Source organism: Lonchura striata, chromosome 8 (genome assembly GCF_046129695.1).
Source record: "Lonchura striata isolate bLonStr1 chromosome 8, bLonStr1.mat, whole genome shotgun sequence".
In the NCBI taxonomy this organism is placed as follows: Eukaryota; Metazoa; Chordata; class Aves; order Passeriformes; family Estrildidae; genus Lonchura; species Lonchura striata.
Window position 1 is genome coordinate 5,804,238 of NC_134610.1, and position 13,589 is coordinate 5,817,826.

At 44.9% G+C, this 13,589-nt stretch overlaps 1 protein-coding gene across 1 annotated transcript in view; it reads left to right on the top strand.

The window, feature by feature from the left end:
* Positions 1-9,687, top strand: part of NXPH2 (neurexophilin 2) — a 35,385-nt gene extending 25,698 nt beyond the window's left edge. Inside the window, exon 2 of the mRNA XM_021548684.3 lies at positions 6,876-9,687. Within this exon, the coding sequence (XP_021404359.2) occupies positions 6,876-7,619 (744 nt within the window). The 3' untranslated portion in view covers positions 7,620-9,687. The remainder of the gene's footprint in view (positions 1-6,875) is intronic.
* The last annotated feature ends 3,902 nt before the right edge of the window (positions 9,688-13,589 follow it).

Genomic DNA, 13,589 nt, shown 5'->3' on the forward strand with positions numbered 1-13,589 from the left:
GGCAAAGCTCCTTTCAGTGGTCCTGTGTGGCTGAAGTGAGCCCAGGTGTGGCCAGGTGACATTGGCACCTGTGCCAGGGATGGCGTGGCCAGCAGGACCCTGGACTGGGCACTGGTGAGGCCACACCTCGAGGGCTGTGTCCAGTTCTGGCCCCTCCATTCAGGAAGGACACTGAGGGGCTGAAGCACATCCTGAGAAGGGAACGGAGCTGGGGAAGGGTCTGGAGCACCAAGAGTGGCTGAGGGAGCTCAGCCTGGAGAAAAAGAGGCTCTGGAAATCAGGCTCTGCTCCCAGGGAATCAGCACCAGGACAAGAGGTCATGGTCTTAGCTGTGCCAGGGGAGGCTTAGGTTGGACATTAGGAGGAATTTCTTCACAGAAATGGTGATCAGGCACTGGAGTGGGCTGCCCAGGGAGGTGGTGGAGTTACCATCCATGGAAGTGTTTAAGGAAACCTGGATGTGGCACTCAGTGCCATGGGCTGATTGAAATGGTGGTGTTTGGTCACAGGTTGTACTCAGTGATCTCAGAGGGCTTTTCCAGCCTTAATGATTCAATGATTCTGTTTACAGGCAGAAAATCTAATGGGCTGCAAGGTTCAATCATGAAGGCTTTCTTTTCTGCTGAAGCATCTTCTCATTGTATTTTTAACTGCAAAAGGCTGGGTAAAATTGTTAAAATATTCTGTTAGTTATTGAACAGGGGATTTCTGGCTACCTTCCCCGAGTAAAAGAAAGTTGTAGTAGCATCTAAAGATTTCTAAATTGTAACCTCCCTAACTTGTCTGGGGGATTTTGAGAAGTCTGAGGACATCTCTGGGGGCTTCTTGTCTGGGGATTTTGAGAACTCTGCCACTGTCCAGCTAGAGATCAGCCCTCCTGACTCCCAGCTCTGTAGTTTCCCCCCTTCGGGGATATCTTTGCTGGATTTGGCACATTGAACCCCACAGTCCCTCTGTATCATTGGGCTCAAAATTAAACAGAAATCAAGCAAGTGAACTCTGAATTTGTGACTTAATTTCATCTTTGCACCAGAGTGTTTTGAAGAGCCAGTCATTGTCCCAGAAGAGAGAGAGTCAGGCACAAGATCCTGCTAGTGTTTATTTACTTACAGTTTAGCAAGGACGAGGCTGTAGAGCCTAGAAAGGCATTTTGGGTGCCTGAGGAGTGAGGGCACCCCCAGCTACAAGGTTCAGCCTCTCTTCTGGATATACACATCCCATCAGCTCAGTGCTTGGTGGATTAGAGAATCACAGAAGGGTTTGGGTTGGAAGGGATCTTAAAGCTCATCTAAATCCAGCCCCAGGCCATGGTGGGCAGGGACACCTCCCACAGGACCAGATTGCTCCAAGCCGCATCCAGCTCGGCCTTTTTGCTTCATTGCAAAGCAGCTCCACAGCATCCTGAAAAATAAACCTGTGACTGGATGGAACAAACATGGCACTCTTACACAGTCCTGCTGAAAGATATTGCTTAACTCCCAAATTCTTCACAGCATTCCTGACAGCAATCACATCTGCAGCCATAAAACCCTCCACAGCCTCTGTCTTTGAAAAAAAAATTTAATAATCAGTAAAGTTCAAGCTCAGCTTGTTGTGATGAATTATTGGAGCCCGTCATCATTTTCTTGGAGGGAAAAAAAGACTAAAAGACTATAATGGAACACAATTTTATGGTTTTTTCCATTTAATTGATGATGGGCTGAGTTTTTATTAATATTTCTGGGCTCCAGTGTAAGATGCTGAAAAAGCTAATATGAGATCATTGTATCTGGTTAATGTGTGTGCTTTGCAAAATTGATAAGCCCTGTCAAGACATAAATTATTTAAAATTTGATAAATGCATTGAAATCACTGAATTTTCAAACTGATAAAGCAGAGTTATTTCTCTTCCCCAACACACACCCCCCTTCAAACTGGGGCTTTTATGTAGCCATTTGATGGGGCCACATTATCTCATGGCCTGTGAGGCTCCAAGATCAGCACAGGGAACCCAGAGAGGTGTCCTGTGCTGCTGCAGAGGGGATACAAGTGTAAACACATGGGACATTTGGGCATGGAAGCAGCAAAGAGTGAGGAGACCACTGGAATCATCCCCCAGTATGAGTTTTTGACTGGTGAAACTGGGGGCTAGAGGAGTGGTGGTAGCCCTCCTCTCCAGCAGCGGGATAAAAAGCTCCCAGTGAGCAGCAGAATGGTGCTTCAGAGCTGTTTATTCCAACAGACCAATTCATTCCAGCTAATTGCTGAGAGTTTTTAAATGATTCCTGGCAGGGGTGAAGCTAAAGGAATGATTGCTGGTGATTGATGAATAACCTGGATAAAATTCCCAAAGCACCAGAACTATTAACTCTTGCATGGGGACACCTGCTTTTATTTAGTGCCTTGCCCACAGAGAAAGGCACTGCAGTGAGTTCCAAATGAACCCTAATTTGGGCAAACAGAGAAAACAGAGCATTTACTGATAGCAGTGTTTCATCAGTGTCAGCTCATTTCTCAAAAATAGCTCACAGGGAATGTTATTTAACCCTGTGCTGCTCCACCATGATCAGGATGGAAGGGGGAGAGTTTGAAGAGCAGTGACCATCTTTTAGAGGAGGGCACAGGAAGAACCAAAGGTTTGAAGTTTAAAACTCCATAAATATAAACCACGCTGCACTGATTTGAGCTGTTCTCACCGTTTATGCAGTGAACGAGATGTGCTATGGATGGGGCCATGGTTGTCTTTCTTACTGGAAAATATCTACAGGCAAATGGAAATTTTAGGGTAACTGGGTGCCATTTTACAGCCTCTGTAATAGGGAAAAAGATTAGGTGATTTCTGTTAGGAAATCGATGGCTTGGAGGGAATGGGAAAACACCAGTGCAGCAGAGAACTCCAGCAATAGCCATCTGTTCAAATGGATACACTAACTTCCCTAAGCTGGTGTTTTTCAAATACCCTACCAGCAATATTTTTCACTATAGTGATGCATTATAGTGAAATGGAAAGATGCTGAGGAAATAGTTTTTTTCCAGCATGTGCTGCATTCTTTTAATACAGATTTTTTTTTTTATTGCCCGGAAATTGCTAACCAATGTGAATAAACAGCTGAACAAAGCCATTGGCCTTTCCTCACTAACAGCAAAATGCAGCCAGCGAGGGAAGGGCCTTGGGAAAAACCAAGTGTTAGAGCTGAGTTCAAGCTTTATTCAAAACAGGACAAAAATTTGCACTCCTCAAAGGTTTTACATTACAAAAGCACAAACACTGTTCACATCTCTGAGCAGTGTCCCCTCCTTCCTGCTGCTGCGGCAGGCACTGAGCAGAACCAAGCAGTTCTTTGTTAAATTCTTTTTTTACCCAATATTTGCAAAACACAACCAATTTACCCCCCCACCCCCAGACACAAGGTCCCTTCCCTGCAGCCCTCTGAGATGACAGAAATTCTGTCAGCTCCTGAATCTCACTCCTGTAATGAAATTAGTGGAACAAGACAGCACTAGGATGGAGCAGAGTCAAGAATTAATGCTGTGCAAGACTGGAGAATCCTACAGCCTTGCAAAATACTTCAAAAAATAGGAGGAAAAAGATACTCAAGCAAAGTGTAAAGTACAGGTTTCTGCAGTGCCTAGGAATTGCTGTCTGGGCCTTAAACAGGAGTATTAGATTCTTATAATTCAATTTATCAATGATTTCACATTCCTTATGAAAGCTGTTTTGCTGCCACATGAAATAGCCCAGGACACTGTAGCTCCAGGGGTGTGTTTCGTTACTCCATGAGTAAACCTCATTTGGTGTAACAATTACATAAATAAAAGTAGCAGCAGTATAGCAAGGCACAATTCTGTGATTTCACCATCATGGGCTTGAAATACTTGTGCCCTGATGTTATTGATGTGGCAAACCTGCCTGGCTTCTGCATGCATTAATGTTTCCCACCCTTCAGCCATCCCCAACCCTATACCCACATATTTCTTCTTTTCCTATCAGAGCCTTCAGCAAGGCACCCCTGGGAAAGCAGCACTCTGCCATCTCATCAGGTGTGAGAGCCCCCAGAAGAGACATACACTGAGCACATGGCTCAATGTCCTCTGCATCCCCTCATGAAAGGCGAGGGGAGAAAAGCCAAGGAGCCATTGCAGGATTTCAATAAGCTTTGCAGAAGACAAGTAGCCCAGGAGGATATTTGAGGGTGTTCCTGTGCCCTTGCCAGAGGACAGTCAGAGCTGGGTGCAGGCACCAGCAAAGCCAGATTCCCCTCTAACAAAACAGCTTCCTGTCCTTACATTTCACCTTAAAATATCCAACCACTTTTCCCTCTCAGTTACTAACAGCAATACCAGCTGTAGGTGCCCATGGTTTGAGTGGTCATTAGCATTTTAAATAGCATTTCATTTAGCCATGCAAATGAGGAAAGTTTCTGGTATTCCAGCACTACCAGGCCCCTGGGCCCAGCTCTAATCTAGAAATGCAGCAGAAAAGCCTCTTTTTTGTGCTTCTCAAGGCCTCAGGTCAGGTTTGGGATAGGTGAACGTGTGCAGCACTTCTTGCTTCATGTGAGCAGAGTCACTTCTCTGCAGCAGGGGAGTGATTTCCTTGGCAGTGCACATGGCCAGCGTTCTCAGCATCACACAGCTGATCCTGGGCTGGTGACAGGCTTAGGAGTGGCTGAAGAACCACACATAAACATGACAGAGCTTCACCAGGAACTTTCCATCACAGCAGAAGTGATGTTTCCCCCAGCATCATTATGACAGAGCTATTTGGCCTGGTACAGATCAGCATCTGTCACTGTTTCCATTAGAATCTCCTATTTCCCCGGGTTCCTAGCTCAGCCATAAAAAAAAAAAATAAGATGGAGGCAGAAAGTTGACATACAAGTTCTCGGGCTGAGAAAGATCACTGTTCTCTTTTCTTCCCCCACTTTTAATCTGAAGAAGGAAATAAGGTATTTTTGCAGATACACCTGGCCTACTGCATTTCCACCCAGCCATGGATTTATTTCTAGTAAAAAATAAGTGATAGTACAAGTGGAATGGCCTTAAGATGAAGGAGGTCAGGTTTGGATTAGTTATTAGGAAGAAATTCTTTCCTGTGAGGGAGATGAGGCACTGGAACAGGTTCCTGATAGTGTTCAAAGCCAGATGAGAAGGTCCCTACCCATGGCAGTGGGTTTGGAAATGAGTGATCTTTAAGACCCCTTTCAACCCATTTTGTGATTTTATGATTTATCAATAGTGATAGTCACCCTTTATCATTCAAGCTGTGAATGTTGCTGCTGTTGCACATTTCATCTTAATTACTGCATTAGGGGTGATCAGGAAGGACACGTGATAGTAGTAGTGGGTTTGGGCTCTGGTTTGGAGCCTATTGCTGCAGAACAGGCCCTAGTGAAGATTAAGGGCTTTGGAGTTTCTAATCTTCACCAGATTATAAAATGAAAAATTGCAATTTATAGAAATAACAGCTGGATATTGTAAAACCAGAGCCCTGTGAGGAACCAGAGGTGTAGAAGACCCTTTGGGATCAGGAGCAGAAGGAAAAGCAAGCTCAGGATTGATGTTTCCCTCATGAGACACAAGGAACAAAATTCCATCCCACACATTCCATGTTTGCGTTCCGTGTTTTGGCTGCCTTATGCAAACTTCCAGCCTGTAATGTTGCTGTGGAGAGTAAAACCCCATCCCTGCATTAGTTATATTGGGATCCACCACCCGGATCCTGGCACTGTGGGATCAGTGGCCAGGAGGAAGGGCCAGCAGCAGTTTGTCACCAGGGACACGGGCAGGACAACAGTGTCCTTTCTTCTTCCCGTTTTAAACATCTCTTTGTTCTGTTCACACGGTTTGTAGAAATAGACGCAGCTGAAAAAGTTTTTCTTTTGTACATTAGGATGACCGTGTAAGGCAGTTCTAAACAGAACAGACCCTAAAAACGCCTTCTCCAAAGCTTCTACTCAAGATTTAAAGGACTTAAAAAGTCAGATAATCATTTCTATCCTGTTGAAACACAGATCTTGCTTCTGACCTCTGGATCATACACTCGAATTATGCATTTCCAAAAGGATTCCTCTGCCAGAGAGCAGGAAGAACACACCTGGGAAATGTGTGTCTCCACTGAGTTGGAAATTTTACTGAGATCTGTGTGTTTGACTCTGAAATCTTAAGGCCATTCTGTCACTACTAGAAAGAGGTTTTGCTTTCTGATTGCAGACTCAGCTTGGCCTTGTCAAGAATCTTAAAACTGAGCTGTGCTGTGTGGCTGGGAATGCTCAACACTTCTGGAAGGCTGTGCTAAGCACAGGCAGCTGTGCAGCTGAAACCAGCACACCAAAACAAGGCCATGTTCACTGTGTCAAACTAAGGGCACAAACGTGCAAACTAAGTTTGGATCAAATGGAAAAAGCAACACCAGAAAAGACAAATGTGCAATGAATGGTTTAGGAGACAATTACACCAACAGAACAGGATTTTAAGCCTAAACCAGCTAAAAGGTTGTGGGGAGAAAAGGGAAGGGACTGAAAAATCATGCTGTTCTATTTCACTCCATTTTTTAGCAGAGAGGCCACTTTGGTCTTTAGGGTTTCCACTTTCCTTAGTCAGGTATTCACCTAATAAATCTGTGAGCATGGGGCTTGCTCTTGCACATCACAGCCATCAGCCTGTCCAGAGGCTTATCCCCATGGATGTCTCCTACTGAGATTTTTGCATCTTCCATAAGCTATTTTGAGTAAAATCCCTGACCTTTCATAGAACAGTAGAAATTTCTCATTGCAGTGGTCCATGTGACCGATTCAGACCCTATGGGTATAAAAATAAATATGAATGGCTCCTCCTGTGTCTTGGCTGTGTTATTTCCCCCCTTCACACTGCTCTCCCTTTCTGTTTCGGAGCAGGTGTTCTGTGACACCAGGCGGGTCGTGCAAGCCGCAGACGTGCTGGACTGGGAAGACAAGGATGCTGCAGAGACACTGGTTGACAACGTGGTTCACTCCAGGATCATCAACCCTCTACGCCTCTTTGTTAAACCATCTCCAGTGCTGAAACACGGCCAGGTGTCCTACTCGGACACCATAGAAAACTTTTGGGATTGGTTGTCCAACATCACGGAGGTTCAGGAATCTCTGGCACGAACTAAACGCAGACCTATAGTAAAAACTGGGAAATTCAAGAAAATGTTTGGATGGGGTGACTTCCACTCCAACATCAAAACTGTAAAGCTGAACCTCCTGATCACGGGGAAAATCGTTGATCACGGCAACGGAACCTTCAGCGTTTATTTCCGACACAACTCCACGGGTCTGGGGAATGTTTCTGTCAGCCTGGTGCCACCTTCCAAAGTGGTGGAGTTTGAACCATCCCCACAGTCCACGCTGGAGACCAAGGAGTCCAAGTCCTTCAACTGCCGCATCGAATACGAGAAAACAGACCGCGCTAAAAAAACTGCCTTGTGCAACTTTGACCCTTCCAAGATCTGCTACCAAGAACAGACCCAAAGCCATGTCTCCTGGTTGTGTTCCAAACCCTTCAAAGTCATCTGCATTTACATCGCTTTCTACAGCGTAGATTACAAACTGGTGCAGAAGGTCTGTCCCGACTACAACTACCACAGCGAGATGCCGTACCTGTCCTCCGGCTGACCCGGCCCAGGGCTGGGGGTCACTCACAAAAATGAGCATTCCCATTAACCTTTTGGAGAAGAATATGTTTTCCTATCAGGTTAAAAAGTCTCTAAAAACTGTAGCTGTGTTTGTGCTGTATCGTAACTAATCCAGCTGTTTATGTAACAGTCGTTTTCATTTGAGGCCGTCGCATTTTAGCGCTCTCATCCTTCGTAAGGAAACTGCCAGGCAGGCACAAGAAAACATCAAACAAAATTATATCTGTAATGAACACTGATCTTAAAGATCAGTTTTTTAAACAACTCCATGGCAGAGAAATTGTCTTTTACTTGAATTGGACAGCACTTAGCAGGTCCTATTTCTGATTGGGAACTTTAGGTGACAATAAGAAAGAACAAATGATGAAGTGGCCTCAAAGCTGCTCATACTCAAACTTCAAATAAACAGCTCTCCCACTGATTTCATAAAGAATGTTACACAGAGGGCTCATGTAGTCAAGTCCAAATATTGAGAGGAAGTGCTAATTCTTTGATAAAAAAGGAAATAAACTGCATTTTTATGAGTTGTAGTAGCTGTAGGTGTTCATTGAAGTAAAGAGTCAGTAGTTCTTCTTTCAGACTTCCTACCCATGGATATGCAATGATGTAATTAGACCTTGATGAGCTTTAATTTATTAGACACTACAGGTGTACACGTGTGGTACACATTCCTTCCTCCCGTGCCCACCACTGGGTTTGAGTCCTCTCACACATTCACACAAGCACACATTCCCCAGTATTAGCTTTGCAGCAACAGAGAATCTATAAATACCTGGGAAAAAGATAATCTCTGTTTAAGTCAACCTGGTCTAGTGAAATGTGCTCCTGCCTATGGCAGGGGGCTTGGAACTGGAAGATCTTTAGGATTCATTCCAACCCAAACCATTCTGTGATTCTCTGAACTGTAGCAGGGGCTGGCTTCCAGGCAAAGGAAGCAAGTGTTTTACTATCCAGCCCCTGAGCATTAAAGTGCAGCAAGGAAAACACATCACAGCACAAGGATGATACCTGAACAAGCAGCTTTCTCTTTCTTGGCACCAGTTGCTCCCCTAGCACTGCACTGTTCAGCTTAAGTCAAAGTATCAGCCATGACAAAGAGAGAGAACAACAAAAATATATGCACCTTCACCTCATAAAGCACATTTGAAACTGTTAACATAAATACTCATCCAGGCTGTCCCCCAGGGCAGAACCAGCTCCCTGCACTGCAGCTGGTGCAAGGGAGGCTCCAGCCATGGCTGTGCTCCACCAGGTGTGGCCCCACTGCAGTCAGGAGTGGTTTTGGCTCTGGCCATGCACCCCTTGTGCTTTCTCTGGGTACTGATCTGCTGCCAATCTGCTCTCCTGCTCCTTGGTGACAGCTCGATGTCACAGGTCCTGTGGAAGGAGCTGGCTGAGGAAGTGCCGATTGCCTCCAATCAGACTTGCACACAGGGTTCAAGAAGTTACACACAGCTTAAATAAAGCACTATTGAAATACTGTTTGGTGATGTGCACACAGACAAGTGACTGTGGCAGCTCGGAAGGACTCACTCATGAGATTAATTCTGATTTCCTTGGTAAAGACTCACACAAAAAAAATTACTCTGTTAAAAATATACGACTAACTGGGTGATTTGTTTTTCTCTTTAGCTGACAAATTTAAATGTGTGGTTTAGTTTGATCAATAATCTCAATGTTTTCCTTCATCTTATTTCATACAGAGTCTCTCCTGGTCTATAATGATGTTTTTTAGTTTGCCTATTCCTGTCAATTCCTATTTGGTCTACTTTGTATTCTGTATAGCGTGTCCTCGCCCCAGCTGTACATGAGCTTGGATTTATTGCTATGAGTTCAGTGGTTGGTGCTTTTGTAACTTAGCTGTAAGCCATGATTTTATTGCCATGCATTTTTACTCAGCACTGTAGGCAATTAAAAGAAAACCCTACATGCTATTTATTGTAGAGTATGTGGAAACCATGTATGTACATACACTTAAATATGTGTACATATGCAGAACATATGTGTACATGTATTTGTATGTAAATAAAGAGAATTTATTAAATCTGGCACTTGCTTGTGGCCCATTTGATGTTTAGTTTTAAATGTTGCATGTATGAACACAAAGTAAAACTAAGGCACAGCAACATTTCACTGCACATTTTTGCCCAGCTGGAATTTGTTTTCCTAGGAGATATTTAAATGTATGCTATAGTGAACTGTGTACAAGCCTAGGCAGAGGAGGTTCAGCAGCATTCCATGAGATTTGAGAAATGAAGCACGTGTTTTGACAAAGGCAATCCTTAACAGTTTAATAATTGCACCAGGTACCATTAAAAGTGAGGGGGAAAGTTTAAATTGGACAACATTCCCGAGCAGGAACAGCCTGGGAGAGAGGGCAGCTCGCTGCTGATTCAGCCCTTGCTCAGTTCCTCATCAAAAGGGGAGCTGGATTCTCCTCCTCCCAGGCTGAGCTTTCCAGGCCTCAAAGACAAGCCCTGGGAGAATCTTACCCTGGTCTCCTCCCATGAGCCCTGGCACAAGGAGCAGCCTGGCAGCTGGAGCAGGAGCAGAGGGAGGAGCCGTGGTACCAAACTCCATCACAGCCACCGAGTCCTCACCACTCTTCTTCCAACCACAATACTCTATGAATCAGCTTAAATGCAGGTGGTTGCCATTTTTCTGCAGTTTTTCTTTCAGATCAGTTTTGAAAACATAAAAAAAAAATTGGTTACATTCTTACTGCAGTCAAAATCTGCTTAAGAAGAAATTATTTGCAACCACCAGGGTAAGCAAAATACAGTGCAATGATGACAGGCTTGATTAGGTCAGATGTCATGCTGCCCATGTAAACAAAACTAAATGTGATTTCATTTCACACAAAACAGGCCGTGTTTTTAAAAACATTTTCCTATGTAGCAGGTGACTGTTTCAGACAAGTTTCAAATTGTTGCTATTATGGCTCTTATTCAAAGGATTTTGAAAGAAAAACTTGAATTATTAAATACCATTTTTAAAAAGCGTCTTGAGTGGGCAATGGCAATTTATGACTACAGCAACTTAATCTAGAAGTTTTTAATATACAGGTTTTATATAGCCTTTATTTAATCCCAATCGCCACAGGACAGTTTTGCACACATTGGTATCAGTGAAAAATTCATAGAATCATGGAATATCCTGAGGTGGAAGGGTCCCACAGGGATCATTGAGTCCAGCTGCTGGCCCTGCACAGGACACCCCAAAATCCCACCTTGTGCCTGAAGCACTTCCTGAACTTTGGCAGGTTGGGGGCTGTACCTGCGGAGTTCATATTAAATATATAAAATTCTTGCTAAATACATTTCCTGTTGTTCTCCCCACCCAATGGGGAGAACATGAAAAATTTCCAATAAAAAAGCTCATCCATGACAAACATACAAAGCCTCAGCTTTTTTCTTTAGCCAGCACTCTGTGCAGAGCTGCAGGAACCGTGCACATCCACAGTTTTTTAATCATTCCAACTGAAGGAAGTAACAGCTCGGGGTTTTTCTTCTTTTCCCCCTGAAGAATTTTGTCCTCTGGACCTTCAGATTTCGGATTTCCCTGCAGCCCTCACCAGTGGGCACATCCTGCTGGGAGCTCTTCATCCTCCCTGGTGCCATGGGGACCACGAGGCAGTGCCAGGCCCTCACAAGGGGCAGCAGGGCAGAGAACAGCAGAGAGCTGAGCCCCGTGTGCCATGAGCTACCTGGGGTTGCACATTTGCTTTTTAGGGTGAATTTGCAAATGAGCAAACCCCTGGATGATCCTGAGGCAACTGGAAAATCTCTCACAGCAACCAAGCAACTGTGTTCCGTGCAGATCAGCATCCTGTGCTGCTTTTCTTTTTAAATTGTAATTCAAGGACATTAGAATTTGCTATTTGTTTTATGCTCTGTTGACCAGCATAATCTGGATAATGTTTTATTTATAGTATAATAATGATTCGTCATTAGCACTGTCTCTATTCAAATTTGCACAGTTGAAAAGACAATAACAAGCTGCTCTACACTAAGTAGCTCAATGAAACACACATCAATCAAGTAGATTTTTAGCTGTAGGGTGTCTAGTTTGAAAAACAAGACTTTGCCATTCCCACCTCTCCCTCGTGAGCACCTCCTGCACATTGTCCATCAGGAGCAGCATCCTTTTGTTTTGGAGCTAACAAATCAGGTGGGTTTACAGAAGAGGAGTTGAATTGTCGTGAAATATCCTGCTTGGTGTCAAACCATGCCTCCCTTGGGGGTTGGTGAGCTTGGGGCTGCAAAACCCATTCAGATCTGCAGCCAGGAGTGATGGGAACTGAGCAGAGTCCACAGGACATAGCCAAGGCTGCTGCCACCAACTCCATGGCACAGCTCTGCAGCCCCAAATACCAGGGGGTTGTCAGTCAGAAGCAAGGCCAGAGCTGTTGGCACCCTCAAGGAAGAACCCCAGCCATCCTAACAGAGTTTTGAAAGGGGAAAAAAAAAAATCACAAAAAAAAAGCTATTTTCAAAGATGTAATTCAGTCTCCAACTCAGCACAAATCCAGCACCAGCTGCAGCCCAATTAAAAAGCAATTACAGTCATGGGAAAACAGTTTAGCTGGAGAAGAAAAAACCCTACCTGCATAAACAGTGTTGGGAGTCTAAAATAGACTCCAAAAGAAATATCAGCACCTTCCTATTCAACAGGAGTGGAAATCTGCTTTTGTCCTCAAGCCAGAACAGAGGGAAAAAAGCTCCACTGCTTCAGGGACTTTTAAATGTATTTTCTTCACTTTATGGAAAATGCAGTGAGATCAGGCCATGGGTGAGACCCCCACATGGGCCATGCACGTGAGAGCTGCACTCAGAGATGCTCCTGCTCCCTTCCAGCTCGGAGATCTGGGACCCCTGAGCCAGACCCAGCTGAGCTGAGGCTCAGAGGTGAGGGGCATTCCCCTGTGCAAGGCAGAAGCTCAACTGCCTTTCCCAGCTGCCAGCAGAGCAGGGATTTGGGACACCATGGTCTCTTCTGGCTTGTCAGGAGGCCAGACTTAGAACCACACCCAGAGCTGGGCCATGGCAGCAGGGCAGGGGCACCACAGGACATGGCCTGATGGCAGTGATGCCTCAGGTTTTAGTTTTTATAGTTTTCAGGTTCTGTCCTGCTTTAGTGTGTAAGTCTAGGCTTCATATTAGGGGATGGTGAGCTCTCTTCACAGAGCAGGGAGACAAAAATTTCTTCTCTAGCTGGGGACCAAAGACAAATGATCCAAATCTCAGCCCCAAGAGCATAAACAGCATGGACTGAAAAGAGAAAAACAAGAAGGATGGGACTTCATAACCTAAAACTGTAATTGGATAAACAACTCCAATATGCTTTTTCTTCTTTTCCCCCTGAAGAATTTTGTCCTCTGGACCTTCAGATTTCGGATTTCCCTGCAGCCCTCACCAGTGGGCACATCCTGCTGGGAGTTCTTCAGCCTCACTGGTGCCATGGGGACCACGAGGTTCACTAGTAAAGTGAGACACCTCATGACTGGTTGTCCATTTTGGTTCATCTTGGGTGTAGCCCTGGCTGGGTTCTTGTGCTGCCCAAGGTGCATCCATTGAGGCCTCCTAATAAATCCCTCTTTTATTCTTTAGCTCTGTCTATTCTCTGTTCTGGGTCAGCCTTCACAAGGCATCAGCAGGAGCTGAGCACAGCCACGACAGAGGAGCAACAGCTGCCCCAGGAACCCTTTCCCAGACACCCCAGTGCTCCCCTTGCCTCTCATGTAAACCATCCTTGGAAAACAAGGCAGCTTTTTTGGCAGCCTGATCCCAGACCAGCATTCAGTCCTCACCTGCTCCCTTGCCCTTGGCAGCCCTGCATTTCAGCCCCCTAGGATGAAAATCCCATTTCGTCCTTCTCTTGCCTCATTCCCAGACAATTCGTGGCTCTTTCATCATTACAGACCAATTAAGCCTCGGCCACCTTATCTTAA